At 36.1% G+C, this 25,452-nt stretch overlaps 1 protein-coding gene across 1 annotated transcript in view; it reads left to right on the top strand.

Moving 5' to 3' along the window:
* The window catches only part of Vps50 (vacuolar protein sorting 50), a 731,402-nt gene that overhangs the window by 567,232 nt on the left and 138,718 nt on the right, over window positions 1-25,452 (top strand). Inside the window, exons 18-19 of the mRNA XM_090374870.1 lie at window positions 1,443-1,534; window positions 17,147-17,173. Of these exons, the coding sequence (XP_090230996.1) occupies window positions 1,443-1,534; window positions 17,147-17,173 (119 nt within the window). The remainder of the gene's footprint in view (window positions 1-1,442; window positions 1,535-17,146; window positions 17,174-25,452) is intronic.

Raw genomic sequence — 25,452 nt, forward strand, 5'->3', positions numbered from 1 at the left:
AACAAGCAGTACATTTCAAAACACTGTGATTTGGAGGACAACCACCTCTCTCTCACACTCTCACTCAGTTCTCCCCTAAGTCACAGCACTACCTTGAGCCTTTTGCCTTGCTGCTCTGGTCTGAGGCATGATTTCGATTCAATTTCAATTAAAATTTCAATTCCAATACAATTAAAAATATAACACTCCTATCTAGTTATATGTATTAAGTTATAACGTTAATTTTGTAAAATCTAAGTAGTTATAATAGATAATAAATGTAACTATTTATTGCCACCCACATTATTTGAACTCTCATGGTAGCTCTCTATGCCAAATCACCGATTATAAAAGCTCCACAATTATTACTCTCGTAATTATGATCTATGTGACAAGTTAAATTATTAAATAATGTAAGTGTTACTATAATTTACAATCCTCCGCTGATACTGATTTTCGTAGAACTACCAGTATCTGCTATATCGATACGAAAAACAAAGGTGGCAGATTTTAATGCTACTGTCGATACAATGCTGGTAGAAATTGACTGTAGTTTCTGTGTCAATTACAAGGCCAAGTAAAGAATAAATCTACCAATTTAATCAGAAAATCACAAAAAAATACTATACTACTAAATTTAAATCAAAAGTCATACAAAAACAATAAGTTTCAAATGAATAAATAAAAATCCACTTAGCAGCTTTGAACATGTGTGGCTATCACTAGCTTCATCAGCAGACTCCACTTAATTCAGTTACAAGCAGAATTGCTTTACTGTTTGCTTAGCCTTTGTGATTCAATCACAATGACCATTTGTGTAAAGCACTGAATGCTTTTATGTATGCTTTCGCGTGACTTCATCAAAAAATCGAGCAAACATTGGATATATATTTTATTTCTTGCTTTGAATCATTTCTAGTATACTTTTGCAAGTTCAAATAAGACACTAATTTTAATTTAAAAAAAAAAAAAAAACTCAAAATCCAATAAATATTGGTTACATATTTCTGTAAAGCAGTGCTGTAACTACAAATTTAGATCAGAATTTTTGGCTGAATATTTTTATGCAGAATGGAGAGGCACACTTTTCCATAAGGAAGCCTGAATTTTGAAAAAAAACACATTGGGTAGGCATTGTTTGGAATTTTTTAGGGATATGCTGATGAAAATTGAACCCGTGTTAATTCTTACTAGCTTTTTGTCTGGTCAAAGTTCAAGTTGTTTGAGTCCAAAAAATTTGGTAGTGGTATGATTTTGGAGACTACCAAGAATAATGCTTTGAGTAGTTAGTTAAGTGGCAGAATTTTCAGATTCGGTATTAAGAAATTAAGGAAAAGTTAGAAATTTTATGAAGCTGATCAATCTTTTTGGAATTGTCTAAAAATACTCTGTCATCTCTGATTATATAATTCACTTTATTAAATATTGAATAAAACTTTGAGTGTAATTTATGGTATTTCTAGGTAAATATATGCAGATGATGAATGTTCTGAAACCTATTGCATTCGATGTACTCATTTGCATGTCTCAGCTTTTTGACTATTATATGTTTTCTGTAAGTATGAATTTTAAAATTTTTTTTAGAAACTTAAAAATTATTCAAACAAGATATGATAACATTCTAGGTCTCTGATTCAGTCTGTCAACACAAAGGAAAATTGAAAGAAATTAAGTGAATAAAAAATTTTGTTGAATGGAACTAATATAGACAATTGCATTTCTACAGATCATGCAGAATTATGAGCAGTTTACCAACCACATCTACATTTTTCAAAAGACAACATCCTTCAGTTATATCTCTTCGTTCTTCACCACTCACATTTTGAGAATTAATCCAGTTTATAAAAATATATGCTAACTCACCTACAAACTGTCGTGTACAAGAGGTATTTCAGAAGTTTCTGGCTTGGCATATATTTCATTATTTAGAAATAAAAAACATTTTTTAGACTACAGCTTAAATGATTTCGAAAATTTTTTATTACTTGATGTTTATTTCAGGAAAAGTTTGCTTTCACCCCTTTTACATAGCTATTCAGCAAGATAGGTTACAAAAGACAAGATAAGAGTTATTTACAATATTTTAGAATTAGTTTTATGTTCATTTACCTATTTTACTTGATTTAATTAAATTGTTATTACATATATTATTATACATTCAGTTATTACATATATTATTATACATTCAGTTATTACATAGCATTATGAGCAGTTCCTTAGATGTATTAGCACATGCTGAGTTTTCAGAATGAAACTTTTGACACAATAGCAGCAATTCCGTCTTCTTTATCCAACAGGCTGAGACAGGGGGAAACATCATTGAGAGGTCACACTGGACCTCTTTTGTTTCATGCCATGTTTTTGAATGGCACTAATGACCGTATAAACAACGTGTGCATGCACACACCACAGCTGCTTTCTCAAAGAGAATCTACGTCACCAAAGCGCTGTTTTTGAGGATGACCTCTGGAGCTGCTTAGACACAACACAGAAGTAGCCGGGTGGGAAGGAGCAGCAGTCCATAACACACGCTTCTTGATTAGACCAGGGTTTGAGCCCATCACCACAAAATACGGAGAATGCGGAAAGGTCAAGGAATAACCACTGCATATTCCCGGAGCAATATGGCCTTAGTTGCTAATGCTTCTAAAAACCTAACAACATAACATAACATAACAACACAGAATATCAAAACGTAGCTGGATAATGATAAAACATATTCTGAAAACATAACTTATTCATTTGCCAAAAAATAAAACTAAAATAAAAAAGTAACTATCCAATTCTGCCTTCAGTTATAGCAGTTTTGTTGACGATCATGAAAGAACTAAAAATTGGTATCATCAACAACTTAGTTAACCCTACATTGGCATTACTTGCCATTGATGTCTTGAATCTAATTCTATTATACTGACAGTGTCATCACTTAAAAGGAAATTTAGATCTGAAATTAGTAATGTACTATTGACTTAATCTTATAGGAATTGTGACATTTGTAAAGTATTTTAACTGAAATTCATTATAATTTAAGGGCTGTCCAACTTCAAACTCCTGAGATGTCACATTGCACCTTCTTGTGAGGCACATTATAAAAAGTTATTTTTTCCCCCAAAATTCTGATACAAATATCTGCCCTGCTATGATTAAATCTGTTTGGCATTACAAGAATGCAAAATGGGATGACCTGCAAGATTTCTTTTATTCTTTTCCTTGGTCGGATTACTGTTTCAAAACTTCTGGGGTCAAAGTTTGCTCAGATCGGTCAGTGAAATTATTCTTGCAGGAATGGAATCCTTTATTCCACACTCCACTTTAAAATCTCGTCCTTTATCTAAACCTTGGTTTTCCAATAAATGTGCTAAGGCTGTTCAAGTGAAGAACGTTGCATATCGTAATTGGCTTGTTTCCAATTCTTCAGTTTCATTTTCTGCCTACACCAAAGCTGGTAACAATTGTAAAGCGGTCATTAATCAGTCCAAACTAGATTTTGCACAGGCTAAGAGTAGAAAACTTGCTTCTTGCCCTAATGGTAGCCGAGCATTCTGGTCTCTTGCCAAAGCTGTTGGCCCCAACTTTTGCCCATCTCTGCTCCCACCTCTGTCAAAACCAGATAGTTCTGTTGTCACTTCAGCCAAGGATAAAGTGGACCTGGTAGCATCCCATTTTTCTTCCAACTCATGTATTAATGATCTTGGTAAAACACCTCCACCATTCCCAACACACTCCATTCAATGCCTCCTGTGGTCTTCTGTCAAAAGGATGTCAGAAAGATTTTGACGAATATTGATGCTAAGAAAGCTCCAGGTCCTGATGGTATTTCTCCACTTGTTCTCAAAACCTGTTCTCCTGAACTTAATCCTTTTTCTTTGCCGCCTTTTTCCACTTTCTTATTCCAAAGGTGTTTTTCCTTCTACTTGGAAATTTGCTCATATCAAGCCAGTTCCTAAAAAGGGTGACAAGTCCCTCCCATTGCAATTACTTCTACTCTTTCTAAAGTAATGGAGAAATCGATTAACCGCCAACTCCTAAACTACCTAGAAACCTTCCGTCTGATCAACAATCGCCAGTATGGATTCCGTCAGTGTCGATCCACTGGTGATATTCTGGCTTATGTTACCCATATATGGACAAATTCAATGGAAAAGTTTCGTGAGACATAAGGAGTTGCTCTTGACATCTCAAAGGCTTTCGATCGTGTTTAGCATAAAGGTCTTGTAAACATTCTTCCAATTTGTGGTTTTTCCAACTGTTTTTTGTAATTGGTTATCCAGTTTTCTCTCTGATCGCTCACTGATGGTGATGGTAGGCAGCTCTCTGTCTTCTAACTTCTCCACTAATGCTGGTGTCTCCCAAGGTTCTGTTCTTTTCCTCTTGTATTTTAATGACCGTCTTCCATTGACTGGAAATCCTATCCATAATTTTGCCAATGATAGCACATTGCATTCCACTTTCCATTTTGAAAAACCTTGCCCTGCTCAATCAGCTTCAACTTCTTGAATATCCGCTACCAATTCCTTAAATGCCGATCTGCAGGTAATTCTCCAGTGGGGCAAAGACAACTTAGTCGATTTCAATCCTTCTAAAACTCAGTCTTGTCTTATATCTTGCAAAAAAGATTCTTCTGCTCCTATGCTTATCTTTGGTGACACTCTGATTTCTAGGCGAAATGATATATCTCTTTTGGGGATTACCCTCACTTCTAATCTCTCTTGGCACAAGAACATTACAAATGCTTCCTCTGCATCTAAAAAACTTGATTTTCTCTTTCATTCTTAGCATTACTTTTCTTCCAAACAGCTGTTCACTCGTAAATCGCAAATCCGCTCTACCATGGAATATTGTTCCCACATCTGGGGCGGTGCCCCCAAAACCTCTCTCAGGCTTCTAGATTCCATTCAGAAGAGGACAGTTAGGTTAATTAATGACTCCTCTCTAACAGAATCTCTCCACTCTGTCTCATAGATGTACTGTTTCTGCTGCATGCTTTTCTACAGATGCTTCCATGGGCGCTGTTCTTCTGAATTGGCTTCTATAATTCCCGCTCTCTCTCTCTTTCAAAACAGTCCAAACACGTGCCGCCACCAGCCAACATCCATTTACTGTCCAACTTCAAACTCACAGAAACCACTTTTCACCTTCCTTGTTCATTCATTCAACTGCCGTTTTCTGGAACAACCTTCTTTCATACGTATTACCTGAAAATTACAGTCCACAGAAGTACAAGTCTAATGTGAACAAATATCTTCTTTTTCTTCTCAACCTCCAACCCAAGCATGGTACTAAGTACTATAGGTTCTAATACCTCTCGTGTTTAGGGTTTTCATAAAAAAAAAAAAAAAAAAAAAAAATGAAGCATAAGCACATGAATAAGATACAAACTGCAGCACTGTGTCATAAGGAACAAGTTATTGTTGTGAATAAAGGTTATTGATGTGAATAAATGGCAGAAGATAGACAGTAATTAATGGACACTGCTCTTCCTGGACTAATGTTATTAGTTCACGAAGTGTTTCTTACCTCAGGGTTCAGTGTTGGCCCCTTATTGTTTTCAATATTTATTAATGATGTTAATGAAAGTATATCAAGTTTTATGACTATTGCTGAACTCTCAAATAGGTAGCTAAATGATTTTGTAATAACTGAGAGTAAAGTGGAGGAAGAAATTGAAAGTGTAGTGGAGAATGAAAAGATCTGGGGGTAATTCTGAAGTCAGATGTGAAGTTTTCTCAGCAGCGCAGACAGGTTGCCAGGACAGGTCATGGGTTATTGTCAATGATCTACAGTAATTTTTCTAGCAGGGATAAGGAGATGATTATCCCCCTTGTATAAGGCAGTGGTCAGGCCACAGCTTCAGTACTGCATACAGGTCTGAAGGCCTCATTTTAGGAAGGATATAGAGCTGCTGGAATGAGTATAGAGAAGGGCAAATAAAGTGTGTTAGTTGTCTGATGGCACCAGATAATTATAAAAATAATATATAATTATTATTTTTATTATTTTTTTTTATTTAATTTTTTATATATATATATATTTTTTTATTTTATTTATTTTTTCCTCCTTTCACTCATTCATTCATCATTTTTGCACACACACCAGGGGGGGGTGCAATGGTGTGTAATGTAAATTTAAAAACTAATGCATAATAGTTCCAGGTGGGCAGGAGCAGCAGTGCGTAGCATGTGCTTCTTGATTAGACCGGGGTTTGAGCCTGTGACCACTAAATATGGAGGAAGCGGTAAAGTGAGGGAATGACCACCGCATATCCCTGGAGCAATATGGCCTTAGTTGCTAATGCTCCTAAAAACCAAATAACAAACAAACAAATAAGCAAGAATATAAAATATTAAAACTAGGGTTAGCAACATTTTTTGGTTTGTGTTCTTTTTCTTACACACTTACACTCTCATTTGTTCTTCTGGCTTTCATTTAATTTGTTCAACTCTTGCTTTCTGCACTGCACTCTCTGGACACCTCAACTTAATGTTATGCTTTAGTTGCAGTGTAGGCCTGGCTGCAAGTTTTTTGCAGGCCAGGGGAGAATGCAGTGATAGTGTTTTTGTTGTTAGTATATAAAGTAAGGTAAATTATTATTAACTTTGTATGTTTCGGTCAATTACATTTGCTATTCCACCCATTCTACAATAACACTCATTCACTCTCTCTTTCCCTCTTGCTGGGCCACTCTCTTTCACCAAAACTGGCATTTATTCCCTTTTACCATAATTCCCAATTCACTCTGTGCTCAGCCTATTCATTCTTCTTTCATTCTACATTGCATCCCCTTGCTACTAACTTACTGATATTTTTCAGCTAATCTGCTTCCCTGGCTGCCTGTACATCACCCTCCCCTACATGGTTGCTTATTTGGTGTTCCCCAGGTTCTTACACTTCACAGGGTAGTCCTGGGGGGTACCCATGTCAGTCAGGGTTTGTCGTGTCAGGTTTCTGTCAGGGTGCAGAATACTGCTATCCCGACAATTTTTAAGTCATTTTCTGGGCAAGATGGGAAAAATGGGAAATTTTTTACTATTGATTATTGTTCAATTTCTGGGGGGTGGGGCTGAATTCCCCTCCTTTGGATAATTCTACACATTTCGAATGTTTCTGTGTGAAGGTTGTAAAGGCTTTATAGTTTTTCTCTTCTATAATGAACAAATGTTCTTCTCCCCTGGGAAGGGGGCCAATCTGTGCTATTAGCTCTGTTCTGGGAGTGTCATAAATTATACATTCATATAGAATGTGTGCCCAGTCTTCACTCTTGCTGCAGGTGCAGTTTGGGTCATCAGTCAGTCCTAAGGAAGTTAGTTTTGCCTTTAGGGAGCTGTGACCTGTCTATATAAATGTTGTAAAAAGTCCAGGGGCATACCACTTAGGTGGCTTTGGGCTAACCATTGACACCCATGGCAGAAACCATTTGGTAACCAGACCTCTGGTTTCCTGCTCCTACTTTTTTGCCATAGCTCATGGAGTTTTGTGGCTATTCTTTTTCTTTCAACGTTGATGGTGCTGGCTGTATCAAGGACTATCCCCAGAAATACTGTGGGCATGCCCTTTTTAAGTCTATAATATAAGCCTCTTTTGGCTACTCCCAGATAAAGTGGGAGAGCTCCGGCCAGCAACTGTAGTGCAAGTGTGCTTACTGTGCAACATGCTCTGATAATATTGAGAAGTATTGTCCTTTGTATTGATTCTAATTTCCTATTTCTTACTATGGCCGAGTGGGTGCTGAACCACACACCAGCTCCATTGGTGATGATAGGTAGGAACATTGCACGGTATATGATAGCAAGGGTCTATCTTTTGAGCCCCCGACTGATCCTGCCAATCTTACCTGCATAATTTCTCACTTTCTTCGCCAAGTAGGTCAAATGGGAATAAAAAGTTAATTTTGAATCAAAGACCACTCCAAGATATTTTAGTTCTGTTTCCATTTTTATAGTTATTGTGTTAATTTTGATTTTTGGACGTCTTCTTATGTCCAAATTGCCTTTTAGAAGTATTTGTTTGGTTTTTTTTCAGGCAATATTTTAAGCATGTGCATTTGTGCCCACTCCTGAAAATGCAAGATAACGACATTTGATCTTTGCTCTACAACCACTCGCATTACCTTTTACAAGGAAAATCGTGTCATCTGCAAAGGCCAGACTTTCCACGGAGCCCAGATCCAATACTAGAAATTCATCCAGAACAATGTTCCAGAAGAAAGGGCCAAGGATTGAACACTGCGGGCAGCCTTTGTTCACATGGCGTGTAAATTCCTGGAACCTTGTGCATACTGAGACACTTCTGTCTGTAAGGTAGCTGTTTATTACCTTATAGAGGTTTTGTGTGGCATTTGTCTGGCGGTGTCTCCTAAGGACACTAGGCCACCAAAGTGAGTCAAATGCCCCAGCAAAGTCAATGGAGATTGCCAGCATATATTTCTCCTCTGAGTTTTTAACTATTGTCAGTAGGTGGTGCATAGCATCCTCCATAGAGTTGTCCTGCTTATAACCATACTGATTGTTGGAATTTAAACCTGCTTTTGTGTTGTATTAAGCTAATCTGCTATATATTAGTCTTTCGTATACTTTCCGTAGTACAGGGAGTAGGGCTATTGGTCTATATGATTTAGGAACAGTAGGGGGTTTCTTGGGGTGTTTTAGAATTAATCTTAACATAGCTACTTAAACTGCCTAGTGAGGATTTACATTCCAAACCCACTGAGGTGTTTTATATGTGAAAAATACAGCCACTCATAAATATCTTGCCATGTTAAACCCTGCCTGTGCTCAGTGTGGTGCAAAATACCACAAGAGCAAGGACTGTTCTGCTTCCAAACCAATCTGTGTGAATTGCCAAGGAGAGCCCTGCATACGCTACAGTGGTGGAAGGATGAAAAATAAATCCAAAAACTAAAAACAGAGCTGAATATCTCCTACCCGAGGCCAGAAAACCTATCCAACCAGTAAATAGCTGGAAACGTTCATACACCCAGAAGGTTTTCTGCGAAGAGTAATTTGCTCTGATTGCTTGCTATTTATTGCATTCACAAAGGCCCACCCAAAAAATACAGATGTCGGAGTGGCAGCTCCGACATCTGTATCTCCTAGTGCTCCACCATTACCAAAACCAAGCGGTAAGGAAAAACCAAAAAGATCGGAAGTGCCATCCGTAATACTAGAAACAATGGATCATCGGTCTTGGAACTCTTTGTCTACTAGCACTAAGGTGGTCAAGGATAAAATCCAGAAAATTAAGGGAAAATATATATATATATATATATCATCCTTCATCGATCCTGCAATGTTTTTTTTTTTTTTTTTGGTAGTTGTTGGCGCATCAGCTTCTGTGGCCATAATGCACCTCCCAAGATTTTTGCAGTACTTTGATCCAAGCCCGAGGCGGGAATCGAACCCACGACCTTTAGGTTGCCAGGCAGGCATCCTACAATGTAATGGATGCACTATTGCAGAGCCATCTGCAGTAACCAGTGATCTTAGGGGAAACATTCTCAAACATATCCGTGATATAGCTTCCTATTCCCTAGAGTTCCTGGTCCTGAAACATAAAAGAGAAAAACTGGCAGTAAATTTCACACCAAAGGGCCTTTGTCTCTACAACGTGCCTTTCACTCTGCAGCAACTAAAAAGAGTTCTCTACCTTTCTAAGGCAAGTGTTATTGGACCAGATGGCATCCATTATGAAAGGCTTAAGTACCTTTCACCATCTATGGATTGTCTGCTTCTTCTATATAACAGGATCTATATTAAAGAACAATTTCCGGATTCCTGGCACAATGCAATTGTTCCTGCCTTTGCAAAGCCACAAAAGGACCCTAAAATCCCTACTAATTATTGTCCTATTGCTCTGACTTGCTGTCTGTGCAAAGTCCTGGAGAGAATGCTTCATACACTTGTCAAACGACATACACTTGTCAAACGACCTTCTCTCCAGCATCTAGTGCAGCCTCCGAAGGAACCAGTCCATTCTGGACCATCTCATTAGACTGGAAACATCTATCGATCTGGGATGCTTTCCTAAAACAAGAACTGAGAATACAGACATGTTGGGTATCTGTATTCTTTGACCTGAAGAAGGCATATGACACAACATGGAGATTTGGCGTCATAAAAGATTTGTATAACCTTGCTCTAAGAGGGCATCTCCCTATTTTTATTAAAAACTTTTTAGCCAATCTTTCCAAGTTCATGTGGGATCCTCACTCTCTCATCCCTTCTGCCAAGAGGAGGGAGTACCACAAGGATCGATATTAAGTGTTACTTTTTTCACCATCAAAGTAAATTCCATCACAGAACAACTTCCTCGAACAGTAAACAGCACCCTCTATGTTGATGACTTTAGCATATTTTGTTAGTCATGAAACATGAGTGTTATTGAAAGACAACTTCAATAACCATTAATTGTCTTAATTCCTGGGCACTGCTAATGGATTCACTGCAGTTCTCACTGCAGAAAACCATTTGCATACACTTTTGTCTTAAATGGAGTCTTCATCCTGAACCTGAATTAAGGCTTGGACAAAATGCTATCCCAATAGTGTCGGACACAAAATTTTTGGAACTCGTAATAGACAAGAAGTTGACCTTCCTGGAACATATCCTTCGACTCTGTACAAAGTGCACGAGAGGCCTTAATATTCTCCAATCTATGTCCACTACATCATGGGGGTGCAGATTGATACATTTTACTACGCATCTACCATACACTTGTACACTCCAAACTAGCTTATGCTTCAGCCAGAGACTGTATACTTCGATGCCTGAACCTTGTCCATCATCAGGCTATCCAGGTCACTACTGGAGCATTTTGAACATCTCCTGTCCAAAGCCTATATGTTGAAGCAAATGACCGCCACTCTCACTTCAACGTAAGCAGTTATCTCTAAAGTGTGCCTTAAAATTGAAATCCCTGGCAAACCATCCTACGTGGCTATATGTTTTTGAACCACATTGGGAAAATTTGTATAGTTCCCATCAGACTGCCAATCTGCTTTTCGGTTCGTGTCAGAGAGCTACTCAGAGAGTTTAACATCACGGTAGACAAGGTTGCCCAAACACCAAAGCATACCCTTCCACCCTGGCATGCTCATACTCCATCATGCAACTCTTCTTTTAAGAACTGGGTAAAGTCTGACACTCCATCATCTATCTACCTGCAGCTCTATTCAGCACACCTAGCTGAGTACTCTGACTTCCTGCCAGTTTACACAGCTCGAAGTCAGAATTGTGTGTAGGATCTGCTGTTGTCTTTCCAGACTTTACAATATCTCAGCAGATTATTCCTGAATCCAGCATTTACACTGCAGCTCGCTATAGAGTTAGCCTTAGATCACATTCAAACTTGTCAGTACCAAAGGTCAATAATATATTCCGATTATTCAAGTATAATACAGGTTTTATTATCTTTGAGACACAACTCCCATCCAGTTCTCTGTCAGGTTCAGCAGAAGATATATTCTCTTTATGAACACAAGTTTGATATCCGCTTCTGCTGGATTCCTAGCTACATTGGAATAAGGGGAAATGATTTGGCTGACATTGCAGCCAAATCAGCGATCCCACTGATAATCTTTGCCTGTCAGTCCCCTATACAGACTACAGGCGAATAATACACAACAAGATATATTCCCAATGGCAAGAATTATGGCATAAAGAGACAACAAATAAATTATACCAAATAAAGCCTGTAATTGAAAGATGGTAGTCTAGTCTGCGCAGGAATCGTAGCAAGGAAGTTGTTTTTGCTCGACTCGTCATAGGACACAGTAATCTAACACATTTATTCCTGCTGAGGGCAGATGACCCTCCTATGTGTGAGTCTTGTGACACCATTTTATCTATAAAGCGTATTTTAATCAATTGCATTAATTTTTATCATGTTCGTAATACATATTTTACCGCTTTTACTCATCTGACTGGTTAGGTTAGGTTATACACTCAGTCAGATTTTATCAGTCAAATTGTTATATATATATATATATATAATAATTTGAAACTTTTAAAAGTTACCAGAATCTATCTTTGTCTTTTCTTGGTGCAGTATAGTCGCAGTCGTTTTTCCACCAGTAAAATCAAAACCAACTAACCAATCTTCCCTTTCTGAAAGTATGGTGATCTTCTAAAAGTAGTATTATTGATAAATTTCATAATAGCAATTTTTTTTTTATGTCTGCACTAAGTAAAGTTCATGAGCATTCTGTAAACCACAAAATATAAAAACCCCCTACCTAACATAATTTCGAATGACTACGTGGCTGATTATCTGTGCATTAAATTTCAAATGAACCACTCTTTTACCGTGTGTAAAATGTAAAGTGAATTTATTAATTAAGTGTTTTTGACCTAATTTCCTAAACTTATTACAAAGGTAACGTTTCAGAATCCTTTCCAGATCCTGACATCAGACCATACAGGTCCATTAACAGCTCCTTGCACCTTGGTTTGTTTAAATAAGGCTGCTCTGAAACTTCACCTTTGTGATAAATTTGAATAATAACTTTATAATAAGTTTAGAATTTAGTCAGAAGTAATTAACTAACTTTTTATTATCCATATTGTAAAATATTTTTTTCATTTCAAAATTAATCTGTAAAAACATTTTTTGTACAACTATTTTGCTTGCTCACTCTACTAAATGCAACATGTTTTTTTGTTATATGCACTACATGTTCTGGCTTTATTCTTTTCTCTTGTGTTTTTGTTGACTTTGCTAGTTTGAATTATGTTGCCTGCCTGAAATTTGTTACCATTTTAACTTCCCTTCTGTCCATCTATTGCAGTGTCATCATATTATCTGTGCAGAACAGTTGTGTTGCACCCGTTGGTAAATTTTTCTTCTAATTGAAAGACCGTTTTAGGATTAACAGTTCCACAAGAGATATTCTGTCTTTACATATTGTAAAACAAATGCTTTTACACCAAATTTGTGTCATTTAGTGTGACATAGATTTGGCAAGTTGTCCTTTGAACAGAAGTAGGCTCCCATCAATACACAAGTCTTCAAATGGATAAAGTGCCTCTAAAATTTCTTTATTTAGAGTGTTATTCAGCATAGATCTCAGCTTGTGCATATCACCTTGTGGGTAAAGGAAAGGGTTTTTGCTTCCGTAAAGGCGAGTACAGTGGTCTCCAACAGTTTTTAAATTCTGTACAGTGGAATCAACTGATGATGATGTTACCAACAGTAAATTCTAAGTGGGAAGCATTCAAGGAATTAATCGTGGATGCTACTAAACGTTTCATACCTATTAAGAAATATTGTTCAAGATTTAGGCCTAAATGGTTGTCAAATGAACTAATGAGACTCATAACAGAGAAGAAAAATGCATGGGATGCATACAAATTAACACGTAACACAGAAGCCTATGATAGCTACAAGTTGATCTGTAACCAAGTTACAAAGGAGGTTAGGCAGGCGAAGGCAGATTACAAAAAAATCCTTGGCAAAAGATGCTAAGAAAAACAGCAAGGATTTCTTTACTTATATAAACTCTAAAAGGAAGGGGATGAATCTGATTGGTCCACTTGACATTGATGGTTCGACTGTTGATGATCCTGCTCAGATAGAAAACAAACTGAATGAGTATTTTGCATCTACATTCACACGTGAGGAATTATTAAGGTTTGAAAATGGCAGAAGGTTATCAAATTGTAGCAGGATACTTAATGATTTTGTAATAACTGAGAGCAAAGTGGAAGAGAAATTGTTGAAGTTAAACGTAAGAAAAGCACCTGGGGTGGATGGGATCTATCCAGTTATATTAAAGGAGGCGGCAAAGCAACTAAGCAAACCCTTAGCCATAATTATGAGAGCATCCTTGGACTCAGGGGAGGTTCCCACGGACTGGAGATGTGCAAATGTATCCCCAATTCACAAAGGGGGATCGAAGGGTGACACGGGTAATTACAGACCAGTTAGTTTAACTTCTTTTCCGGGTAAAATAATGGAGTCCCTGGTTAAAGATGCATTGCAGGATCATCTAGACAAGACTGCAGCAATAATTCAGACACAGCATGGGTTTGTTAAGGGAAAGTCTTGTCTGACAAATTTGATAGGATATTATGATGTGGTTACAAAGGAACTGGATGCAAAAAATAATTTTGATATCATATATTTGGATTTCAGGAAAGCTTTTGAAACTGTTGCGCATGGAAGACTATTGTACAAATTGGAGCAGAATGGTATTAAGGGTAAGTTGCTACAATGCATAAAAGGATGATTAAGTGAGAGAAGACAGAGGGTAGTAATCAATGGGTGCTGCTCTTCTTGAACTAATGTTATTAGTGGAGTCCCACAGGGTTCGGTGTTAGGTCCACTGTTGTTTTGTATATTTATCAATGATATTGATGAAGGTATATCAGGCTTAGTGTCGAAGTTTGCAGATGATACAAAGGTTGGCAGGGTTGTTAATGACAGTAATGGCAGTGTGCTACTGCAACAGGATCTAGATAATTTGGGCAGATGGGCTAAGAAGTGGCAACTGAAGTGGCAACCTTGACAAATGCAAAGTACTGCATACGGCTAGAAGTAACCCCAGAGAAATGTACCAACTGTGTGGTACTACACTTAAGGTGGTAGAAAATGAAAAAGACCTGGGAGTAATTGTGCAGGCAGATATGAAGTTTTCTGAGCAATGCAGACAGGCTGCCAGGGCAGGTCATGGCGTTTTGTCAATGATATATAGGGATTTTGCTAGCAGGGAAAAGGAGGCGATTATCCCTCTGTATAAGGCAATGGTCAGGCCACGCCTTGAGTACTGCATACAGGTCTGGAGGCCTCATTTTAGGAAGGATGTAGATTTGCTTGAGCGTGTACAGAGAAGGGCAACAAGATTGGTGAGGGGAATGAAGGGATCTTCTTATCAAGAGAGGCTTAAGTTCTGCAAATTGCAGTGGCTGGAGACTAGGCACCTCTGCGGTGATCTGATTGAGGTGTATAAGGTCTTGAATGGGTTCAGCACGCTGAATTCTGATGGGATCCTTCCACTTGTTCAGATTACGAACCTAAGGGGCCATAAATTCAAATTAAGAAAAGACAGATGTAGATTGGATGTGCGGAAATTTGCCTTTAGCCAGCGGGTGGTTAATTGCTGGAACAAACTTCCATCTGTCGTTGTGGAAGTTGATAGGTTGAATAAGTTTAAGGAGGAACTGGACAGGCATTTGGAGGGAATGGTGTAATTTTTTTTTTTTTTTTTTTTGGCTGATGCTGCATAAGCTCATACATTTGCTTTCTTGCATCACATGCCACTACTACTACTACCGTTCTGCTGTTCCTCATCACATTAAAGTGTAGCATTCTCAATATTGAGGAGAATCTCTCTCTCTCTCTCTCTCTCTCTCTCTCTCTCTCTCTCTCTCTCTCTCTCTCTGACAGTTTATTATGCACTATAAAAAAAAAGTACCACATTAAAACAAATTTGTGAAATGCGTTTCTTTCCACTATCCTAACTGCAAAATTTTAGCCATGTTTTCAGTTACACTAATGGCATTAATGATTTATCTCTTCAACTACTAATTTTGTGACTTCTTCTGTAGGCATCTTCCAAAAAAAACTTTACTTCTTTTGGATTGCTAGAGTCATTCAGAAATACTGTTTCCCTAATTCATAAATTTCTGTTATATATTTTAGAATTGAATTTATCCCTATGCTATTTCATCTGATATGTTTCCAGGCTGTGTTTCTTCGTAGGTTGCTTGATTTCTCCATCAGAATTGTAACTTATATGAATATGTTGGAGTTCATTTGCTTGCTACCCTCTATTTCATCAAGGAAAACATTTTCAGATTGATATCAGATTTACAATTTTTGTATACTTCAGACTTAGAATAAAACATTTTAGTTGGAATGTAGCTACAGCTTAGTTTAGTTGTTTTGTTCTTTATCACATTATACAGCCCATTGAATAAATTCAATGGGCTGTATACTGTGATAAAGGGTCACATATAGTCGAGTGCAGGCTATTAATGATGAATATAGTACCAACCAAAATTGAGCACCATACCTAAAGGGTTAAGTGCATAAAAATTCAAATTTAAATGTGCACATTTATTAATTTTTTGTCAAATAAATAAAGGAATAAACAAATAAATAATGATAATTTTTGAAACAAGAAACCATTTTACATTGGTAACATTGAGACAAAAATGCAATTTGTTATTTAATAAAATATGAAACAGAGTATCTAATTTGAGTAGTGAACACGTTGACCAACGAGCAAGAAATACATATCTTTACATTACACTAAAGCTGAAAGTAGCATGGCGAACCAGAGCACAAAAATAGTGACAAAAACAGTTGCACTAGACCTGAGTGCAACAATAATAATTGTCAATTAAACAATAATTGTTCACTTCCAAAACTATTTTAATAAAACTTTATCAATATTTAGGAGGGTACTGCAAGTTTTAGTGCCATTAAACCTTGGACTAGTAATTAATGCACAACAGTTATTTTGGAGGGGGGATCTGTCAGGTCCTGTATGACCACCATTGTGTTAACTGTATTTGTTTCATATTTTTCATTTGAACCCAAAATAATAAATAATTTCTATGCATTTTGAATGCTGCTGTGGTCACTTTAAATCTTAGCACACCTGCACTCCAAATCACTGTGATCTTGGTTGTCATCAGATAAGCAGGAAAGTAAAACATTGATAATGAATTTGGAGGATAATATTGCAACTCAACTAGATCATTTATTTCTGTTTTCCTTATGTGTCAGTTTGTCTTAAATGAATATGCAGACAAGAGTTTTCTCTTACAGAGAAAACAATTTATAGTAATTCAAGTTGGGAATTCAGTTTTTCTTAAGTATTTTATTTTCTTATGGTGTGTTTATACTATTTAGTGATATATGGAAAAATATTTGTGCATAATTTTGTAATAAATTCAAAATTAGTAGATTTTGTGTCATTGTACCAAATTTTTCTGTGTTGCTATACTTCTACAGATTTTGACTATAGGAATGCAAAAGCCTTTTTCAGAGGTGTAAAAGTAGTTATGGGATGCATTTGTATACAGATGGGAGTTTACTTTGTTCTGGATTAAACTTTCATAATAAAGGTGTTGTTTAAATGGTTTTTTTTTTTTTTTTTAATATAAAATGTCAGATATCAATTATAAATTGCTCTCTAATTGTACTGCTGTTTATTCTTTTATTTTAGGTGTATACATTCTTTGCAAAAGAAGTTGTGAGTATACAGAAATTCAAAGAATTAGTTCTTTAACATTGAATAATATATAATTGTCATGCTTATTACTGTTAAGACAAAAGAACCTTATTTTCATAACCAGGCCAAGTTTTAATAAAGCTGTTGTAATTGACTAATCATGTCTAAATTAAAACACTTTTATACCACATATGAAAATTGCTGCTGAATCCAAGTGAAACTTGAGAGGTGGTACTTTCAACCGTGCCATTAAAATAAACAAATTTAAAGAAAACTGGAAGAACTGCAAAACAAAAAACACTAACATCCTAATTAGTAAACAAGAACCAGTACTCACCCAGGGTAGCACTGTCGCATACAATAGAAATCCTGAAAAGATCCTGCTGCTAAAATAATTCTAGGAAATTATTATTTTTGTTCCCTAACCACTCCCATTCTTATTAATTTGTTGATTTACTGTTATTTTCTCTGTTTCAGTTTTGAGTAGCTTTGGTTATTTAATTGGAGTTATAATTTAGTTTAATTTCTGTTTTGTTTTTTATTATGAGTTAGTAACAGTTTATTTTGTATTTTTCATAATGTTTGGCTCATCCATTCATTTTGATCAACAAGAAATTTACATTTTGTATAGTGTGTGCGAGTTGTTCCCTGGGGTTCTTTTTTTTTTTTTTTTTTTTTTTTTTTTGTTTTTTTTTACCTGGCATCCATGTTTACTTTGCTGGTAATTATCAGGCTATAACAGCAATACAGCAGGCCCCCGTTATAACGCGGTTCGCTTTACGCTGATTCGCTATAACGCTGTTCTTATATTATAACCCGTTTCTGACTATAACGCTGTCACAGATCGCTATAACGCTCTTTTACAGATCGAATTTTTGGCATATTTAAACGAAATCGTTTCATTTGTTGGAGTCGATAGCTTGAAAATGAATAGCAAAACAGCATTAAAACGTTTTCCACGCCGACATGAGAAATTTTCCCACGCTCAGTGAAATTTTCTCGCATGCTAATTTAATTGCAGTACAGTGACTTGTTACGTAGTTCCGAGATCAACATTTTAAAAAATGATCAAATATATTGCTTGTAATATTTGCGTTGTATGCATTTATCCGAAGTCTACTTCGGATAAATGCATCACTCAGTATCGTATTAGACATCGTGCGAAACGGACAGTTTACTTGAACATTGTACCTTAATTAATGCAACCAACGCAGTTACATTTTCGAAGAGTTAATAATGGCCGATAAGAATGAAAAAGCAACAACATCTGAGCGCAATACGAAGACTATAAATGTAAGGAAAAAGACTGAATTTGAAAATTAAATTAGACGTTTTGAAACGAATCGATTCGGGTCAAAGACAAGCGAATGTGTGTGCCATAATTTAGGACTTGCAAGTTTAACTGTAAGAACAATTATAAAAAAAAAAAAATAAAGAATTAATTTTAGCAGCAGGAAAGATAACTGTTCCACTGCAAGCAACTAGGGCTAGGCCAGCTATTAGGATTGAAATGGAAAGACTTTAACTAATTTTATTGAAGATAATATCCAATGCAGAATTCGGTTAATATTATTAAAAGAGAGAGAGAGAGAGAGAGAGGTTAGCCAATATAATGATCTGAAGAAAACTCACCTAAAAAAAAAAAAAAAAAAAAAATGTGGAACCATTTAAAACTAGTAAGGGCTGGTTGAATAGATTTAAAATCCAGGAAGAAGCCGCAAGTGCAGATTAAGGAGCCGAAACTTTCAAAAAAGAACTTGTTAAAATTATTGAAGAGGGGTATTGTGTGTTATACTTCTCAACAAAGTTTTTAACATAGATGAAGCAGGACTTTTGTGGAAACGAATGCCTAAAAGAAGTTTCATATTGAAAGAAAAAAAAAAAAAAAACATGCCAGGTAAAGAAGAAAAAAACATGCCAGGTTTCAAAGCGGCGAAGGATCGGTTGACTTTATTGTTGGGTGGTAACGCTGCGGGGGATTTAAAATTAATACCCCTTTTAGTTTATTTGGAAGAGGGCCAAAGTTCAACCCAAAATCGACACATTTTTCTTGATTAAATTCATCAATTAAATTAAATCAATTTAGATCAATTAAATTCATGATTTTAATTGGAATTTTATTTTTAATTTTGATACGTAAGTAGTTACTACATAATTATATACATATGTAATGCAGAATATTTTATATGTACAAATATTTGAATATTAAATATTTTGACCGACATTTGTGCATATTTTCACTACCGTTTATTATTGATTAGGAAATATCCTATGGCACCGACCGCAACTCACAAATACATATGTTACCTTATGGGAATGTGGTGCTCGCTTAGCGCGGATTCACTTAGCGCTCTGTTTTTACGGAACCAATTATCAGCGTTAAGCGGGGGTCACCTATATAAGTGTTCAGAAATATTAAAAGCTGCAGATGTCCCACAGTCAGCTTATCACTGTGGTTCCCTTCCCCAATTTTTTTTTTTCTTTGCATTATTTTTTCTCTTTGCAAGTACCTCTGCTTGCTTAGTGATGCAGAGTACAGTTTCTTTCCCACAATTATTTCAGGAAGCAGATGCACTTTATCTTTGAGGATCCCAAATTGCTACGCCTCACTGGGTGAATAGGGCTCTTGCTTGTTAATTATGATTTTTGTTTTTTATTTTGTGTTTCACAGTTTCTTTAAATTTGTTTATTTTAATATGTTGTATGTAATCTCCATACATGGTATAAAAGTGTTTTAATTTAAGATAATAAGAAAAATTAAAATTATTCATATCAGGTTGGTTGGGGGAAGAGTGTTACATGACATTTATATAAACTGTTAATGTAAGCCTGTAATCATTAAGGGACAAATTTACATTAGTATTAGTAAAGGCCAAAAGATGCAAGGAAGCTAAGCTTTTGCTGTTGTAGCCAAAAAAATTTACATATACAGTCAACCATCACTAATCCATCAGCATTGGGACCTGTGGGGTGCCGGATCACCGGTGGTTATTTTAGCACATACACTTTACCCAATGGTTAACCACCTCATCCTACCTTTAACACGTTGACTGCCAAGCTAATTTAAGAAAAAAATTCCCCGGGGACCAAAAAATATTTATCAAATAATTTGATTAGTAATTCTAAAATAAATATTGTAATGTCAGTGTTGTTTTTTCATTTAAAATATCACAAGAAAAAAGTTTTTTTATGTTGCATATATGTGGCTGACGTGGCCCAGTAGGTTACTTTATTTCTTCAGAAACTGTGTCGGCCACATATGTTTGATGCTATTATGGCATACATATGAAAGCAGAGAAGTATGTTACTACTCTGTGTGAAGGTCGTTTGTGATTAGTTTATTGCAAGCGCTGCAATAAAACTAATTGCAATAAAATAAACTCTCAAACGTCACAATAAGTTTGTCAGTATTGTTAGAGATTTTGTGAAAACAAGTTTTTAGTGCACTGTATTATCCATCATATTGTGTTGTGTTTTTCCCCAAGTTTGTACAAGTTTGTTGTAAAAAAAAAATCTAAAAAGCATTGGCTAAAAGAAAATTACTAAAATAAGAGGAACTGAGAAAAATTGCTGGAATTTACAACTAAACAGTTAAACTTCTCATATACACACCGCTGTTGAGTTTTTTCAGTAGTTCAACTTTATCTGTTATGGACAATGTACGGTGTTTGTGCTTTACATCACGAGAGGCACTTCCTTTATTCATTGGAACCATGACTGGGGCTAAATATGTGCAGAATATAATAATAAATGCAGAAAAACAAGTAGAAATGGCTTGCCAGTGTTTATGATTCACGCCAACAGCTGATGCTGCAACCAATGCCACCAAAACAGTATCAGCAGGTCGGTGTGCCGATCCGGGAAATTTGAAATTACGTTTGTGAAAATTATGTCTGAATTAGTAGTGGAACCGGATTACCAGTGGCTGGATTAGTGATGGTTGACCTGTATTTGTTTAATAAATGTATATCCCTCGTATCATACTCTTCCCACCAACAGAAGATACCAAGCCAGCTACACCTTAAATTTCACCAGACTATTAACCTCAACCACTCAGAAAGGCAGTTTGTTCCAGTGATTGACAATGCTGATCAATCATAAACTTCCTAAAAATCCAGTCTGTTAACCTTTTCCAGTTGTTAATTTATGACCAACAATTTCTGTCTCCCATTTCAATGGCCCCGAGTACCAAGCGATATTAGTGACCACAGTGCCTTTTCATAGTGATTATCTGGTACACTTTACTGTAAATGCGTTTCTCCTAGGTTTCACAAGTCCGTTAATGCTTGAGTATTAGAATTAAATAGATCTATTCGAATAATATAACCTAGAAAGGAATGTACCTTTTTTTAGCCCTCCCTTTTTTATTTTTAGTTCATACTGACCTTCTCTTCACTTGAGTTGCTAGGTGGCACCACTCTTGCCTCCACATAGTGGAATTGGTAACCTGGGAGAAAAGGAAAATCTCCCATGGCCAAAAAGAGCACGTCATGAATAAATCAAACTCTGACTTATCTGGGCTGCCAGGTGCACTCCAGACATATAAAAAGAAAAATAGTTCCATTGAAGGAACTTCCAAATGCCAGAAAACTGAGACAGACCCACATATCCAGTTCCAACTTTCTTGATCATTTACTCAACTGGTGAAAATGTAGTTAGCAAACTCTCACCATTCAGAGTCCAAAATGAATTAGGAAGTAGAGCTGGATCTCCCAAGTCCGTAAATACTCGTCAGGAGATATTCTTAACAAGACCTTTAATACCAAATATTCTGAACAAATTTGAGCATTAATCTCTTTGCAGGTTTACCAGTAACTGTGACACCCCACAGATCACTGAACACCTCTAAAGAAGTGATCTCAGACTGGGATTAATTAGATGTATCTGAAGTGTAAATACTAGAAGAGCTTAAACGGTGTAATTCAAGTCAAGAGAACCTCCACCAGAGAAGATGGCAGTCTGACCCTACACGAAATCTCATCTTGACATTTAACACACTGCATCGTCCAACATCTATTAAGGCTGGATATCTGGTATGCAATGTCATACCATATAAAACCTGCTGTGGTGTTTTCAATGTCAGAAGTACTGACATTCCCAGACAGCTTGCCAGGAAACCCCTACTTGTGCAAAGTGCTGTTCAGTAGAACATGACTGTGACACCTGTACTGTCCCTCGACCAATATGTCCAAACTAAAAAATACCATCCTGTCTATGCTAGCACGTATGAATGCTGGAAAAATGAAAAACTTATTCAGAAGTATAAAACAAACCATAATGTTTCCTATCAAGAAGCAAAGTGGATCATTTCACCACCAACCCATCCAAACAGACTTACGTATGCCCAAATCACCAAAAGATACTAGTCAACAGCAATGCCAACTGAATTATCCGTACCCCTGAAAATCTTCTCAAATTACATCAAAAACCCTGTACAGTGCAACCCAAACTTGAGCAATCAAAACACCAATATCCATACCACGCGAAAAACTACACTCCCAACACAGTCAATCTAATACAGTATAAATGTGCCACAGCAAGAGCAAGATATGTTAAATGCTGTAATAAAAAGACAGCTTGGATTCACTTTACTTCAACCATCAATCAAGAAACTCTTACACATAAAATTTAGAAAATAATTTAAAAAATGAATGTTAAATATCAGATGACTCCTGTGCCTATCATGGAATGGAGGGGACAGAATGTTTCTGACCCTGTTCAGATTGCCATTATCTTAGGGGAAACTTTTTCAAAAGCATTAGCAATAGAAAGTTACACACCAACCTTCAGAAGATTTAAAATGAATACAGAAAAACAAAAATTAAACTTTTCATCAAAAGGGAATGAACAATATAACGTACCATTTACTATCCACGAACTGCATAGAGCTCTGTCAACATCTAGATGCAGCGTGTTAGGACCTGGTAATATTCACTATTCAATGATACAGGAACTAAGTGCCAAATCATTGCAGTCATTCCTTGATCTGTTTAGTAGACTTTATCTAGAAGATATATTCCCTGAAAAATGGCATCGTGTGACAATCCTTGTATTCCTTAAACCAGGAAGAGACCCAACAAATCCAACTTGCTATAGACCCATTGCCTTGACTGGTTGCCTCTGCAAAATTCTTGAAAAGATGGTTAACTGTTGACTAATATGGTACCTAGAAAACTTTAATCCCCCTACATTCTGCACAATTTGGTATTCTCCAAAACAGATCGACCCTAGATATATACTAGTAAGACTAGAGAACTACATTCGGAATGATGCATTCCTCAGATTAGAACATCATGTAATGGTTTGCTTCGATATCAGTAAAGCTTATGATTCCATGTGGAAATACTGCATTCTACACAAATTACATCACCATGGACTTAGAGGTCATCTACCAATTTTCATACAGAACTTCCTGTACAAACGCACAGATTTAAAACTTTCTTATCCCAAGTATTCTTACAAGAAGACAGCACTATTTGTTGATGATCTTAGCATTTCATGTCATGTTAAAAACATTAATATTATTCAGAGACAGTTACAAGGGGCAATAACTAAGATCGGTTCATGGACACAAACTAATAGCTTTCAACTTTGGCCCCAAAAAATGTTGTGCATCCATTTTTGCCGCCAATGCAAACTCCACCCACATCTGGAACTACTACTGAATGGCCAACCAATAGCAGTTCAGTACACCATACGGTTCTTAGGAATCACATTAGACCATAAACTTACCTTTTTGGAGCATATTAAAAAACTAACATCCTGTCAGCAAAAGCTGAATATCATCCTGGTTCTCTCAGCAACTTAGTGGGAGCTGATCACCTTACCTTGTTACGATTATACGTAGGGTGACCATATACTTTTGGAGCAAAATCAGGACAAAATGTGTTCCAAAAAATAAAATCCAGGACCAAGAAAGTATCGGTCCCTGGACAAAACCTGGACCAGGCTGAAAATAAGAAATATTTTATTAATTATTATAGATAATTATTATTTATTAAATAAAAGGAGAAAAGTTAAGCCTTCTTCGGTGGTTTTTTAATTACAGATTCTTTTCAATGAAAAATATTTGCTCTGAGGGTACCTAGAGAAAAGTTCACAGACTGCCAGGTGCCCACAGGCTTCTGTGGTTTAGCTGGTTCACTGTCTGGTTGTATAATAGGTAGTACTGCTGTGTTTGAGAATTAGTATAGCATGATAATTTATTTATTCCATATTTATTGTTGGCGTAAGATACTACATTTCTGAATAATTCTATTATTAAGTAACTCAGAAGCCATAAATTCCTTAGGAATAAATTCCTTAATTTGTTAACTAATCTCTATGGAATAGAAAAATAGACCAATAAAAAATTTACAGTTGAAATAAAAATATTTTTAACCACAACATATACTAAACTTGCCGGGACAACAATAGTCTATATTCCGGGACTGTCCTGGCTAAACCCGGACATATGGTCACCCTAATTATACAGAGCCTTAATAAAATCAAAGCTTGACTACGGAGCACCAGTGTATAGCTTAGAAAGACTCAGTACCCTTCGCTGGCTTGATTCTATCCATCAAAGTGCAATATGCATTGCCTTAGGAGCATAATGCACGTCTCCAATACATAGTCTATATTAAAAAATCAATAGACAATATAGAATCAACAGTATAGAAGTTTATTAATGTGATAAATATTGACAGCTTTCTTATAAATAATTTTCATTTGTATGTTACACTGCTGATGAAAAAATGAAGTACTTCTTAACTACAATCTTATCCACTGGTTAACTTTTCATTGAAGTGCACAAAGAAATATAATGATTTAGTGCTAGAATTACAATACCTCCATCCATGGTTGCATCCTATTTTTAAAAGACTTTTTACCAAAGTTCCATAAATCATCAACTTTAGAATAGACATTTGATAATTATTGATGACTTTTGGTAATCAAGAAATTTAAAAATACTACTAGTGACATAGTCACTCAAGTAAAAATAGATGGGGCTCTCTACATTTTTTCGGGTGTTAATGAGTTCCTTTCAAATAAATTACTTGCCGCCAAGACTGAAATAAAACATAAAATAATAATGTATCTTGAAACATTGTATGATGAATTTGAAGATAGAATTCAAGAGTTAGTTTTTCCACAATACCGTGTTGTGTTTATATTATCACCATTTCGAAAGATCAATGATGATAATTTTCTAGAAATGCAAACCAGACCTTCATCCTTTCACATGATACAAAACCAATTGGAACAACATAAAGTTTGCACTGATGGAGCTTTGCAAAGATGAGCAAATGTATACTTTT

This window comes from Mastigoproctus giganteus, chromosome 1 (genome assembly GCF_048544385.1).
Source record: "Mastigoproctus giganteus isolate SK-2022 chromosome 1, ASM4854438v1, whole genome shotgun sequence".
Lineage (NCBI taxonomy): Eukaryota > Metazoa > Arthropoda > Arachnida > Uropygi > Thelyphonidae > Mastigoproctus > Mastigoproctus giganteus.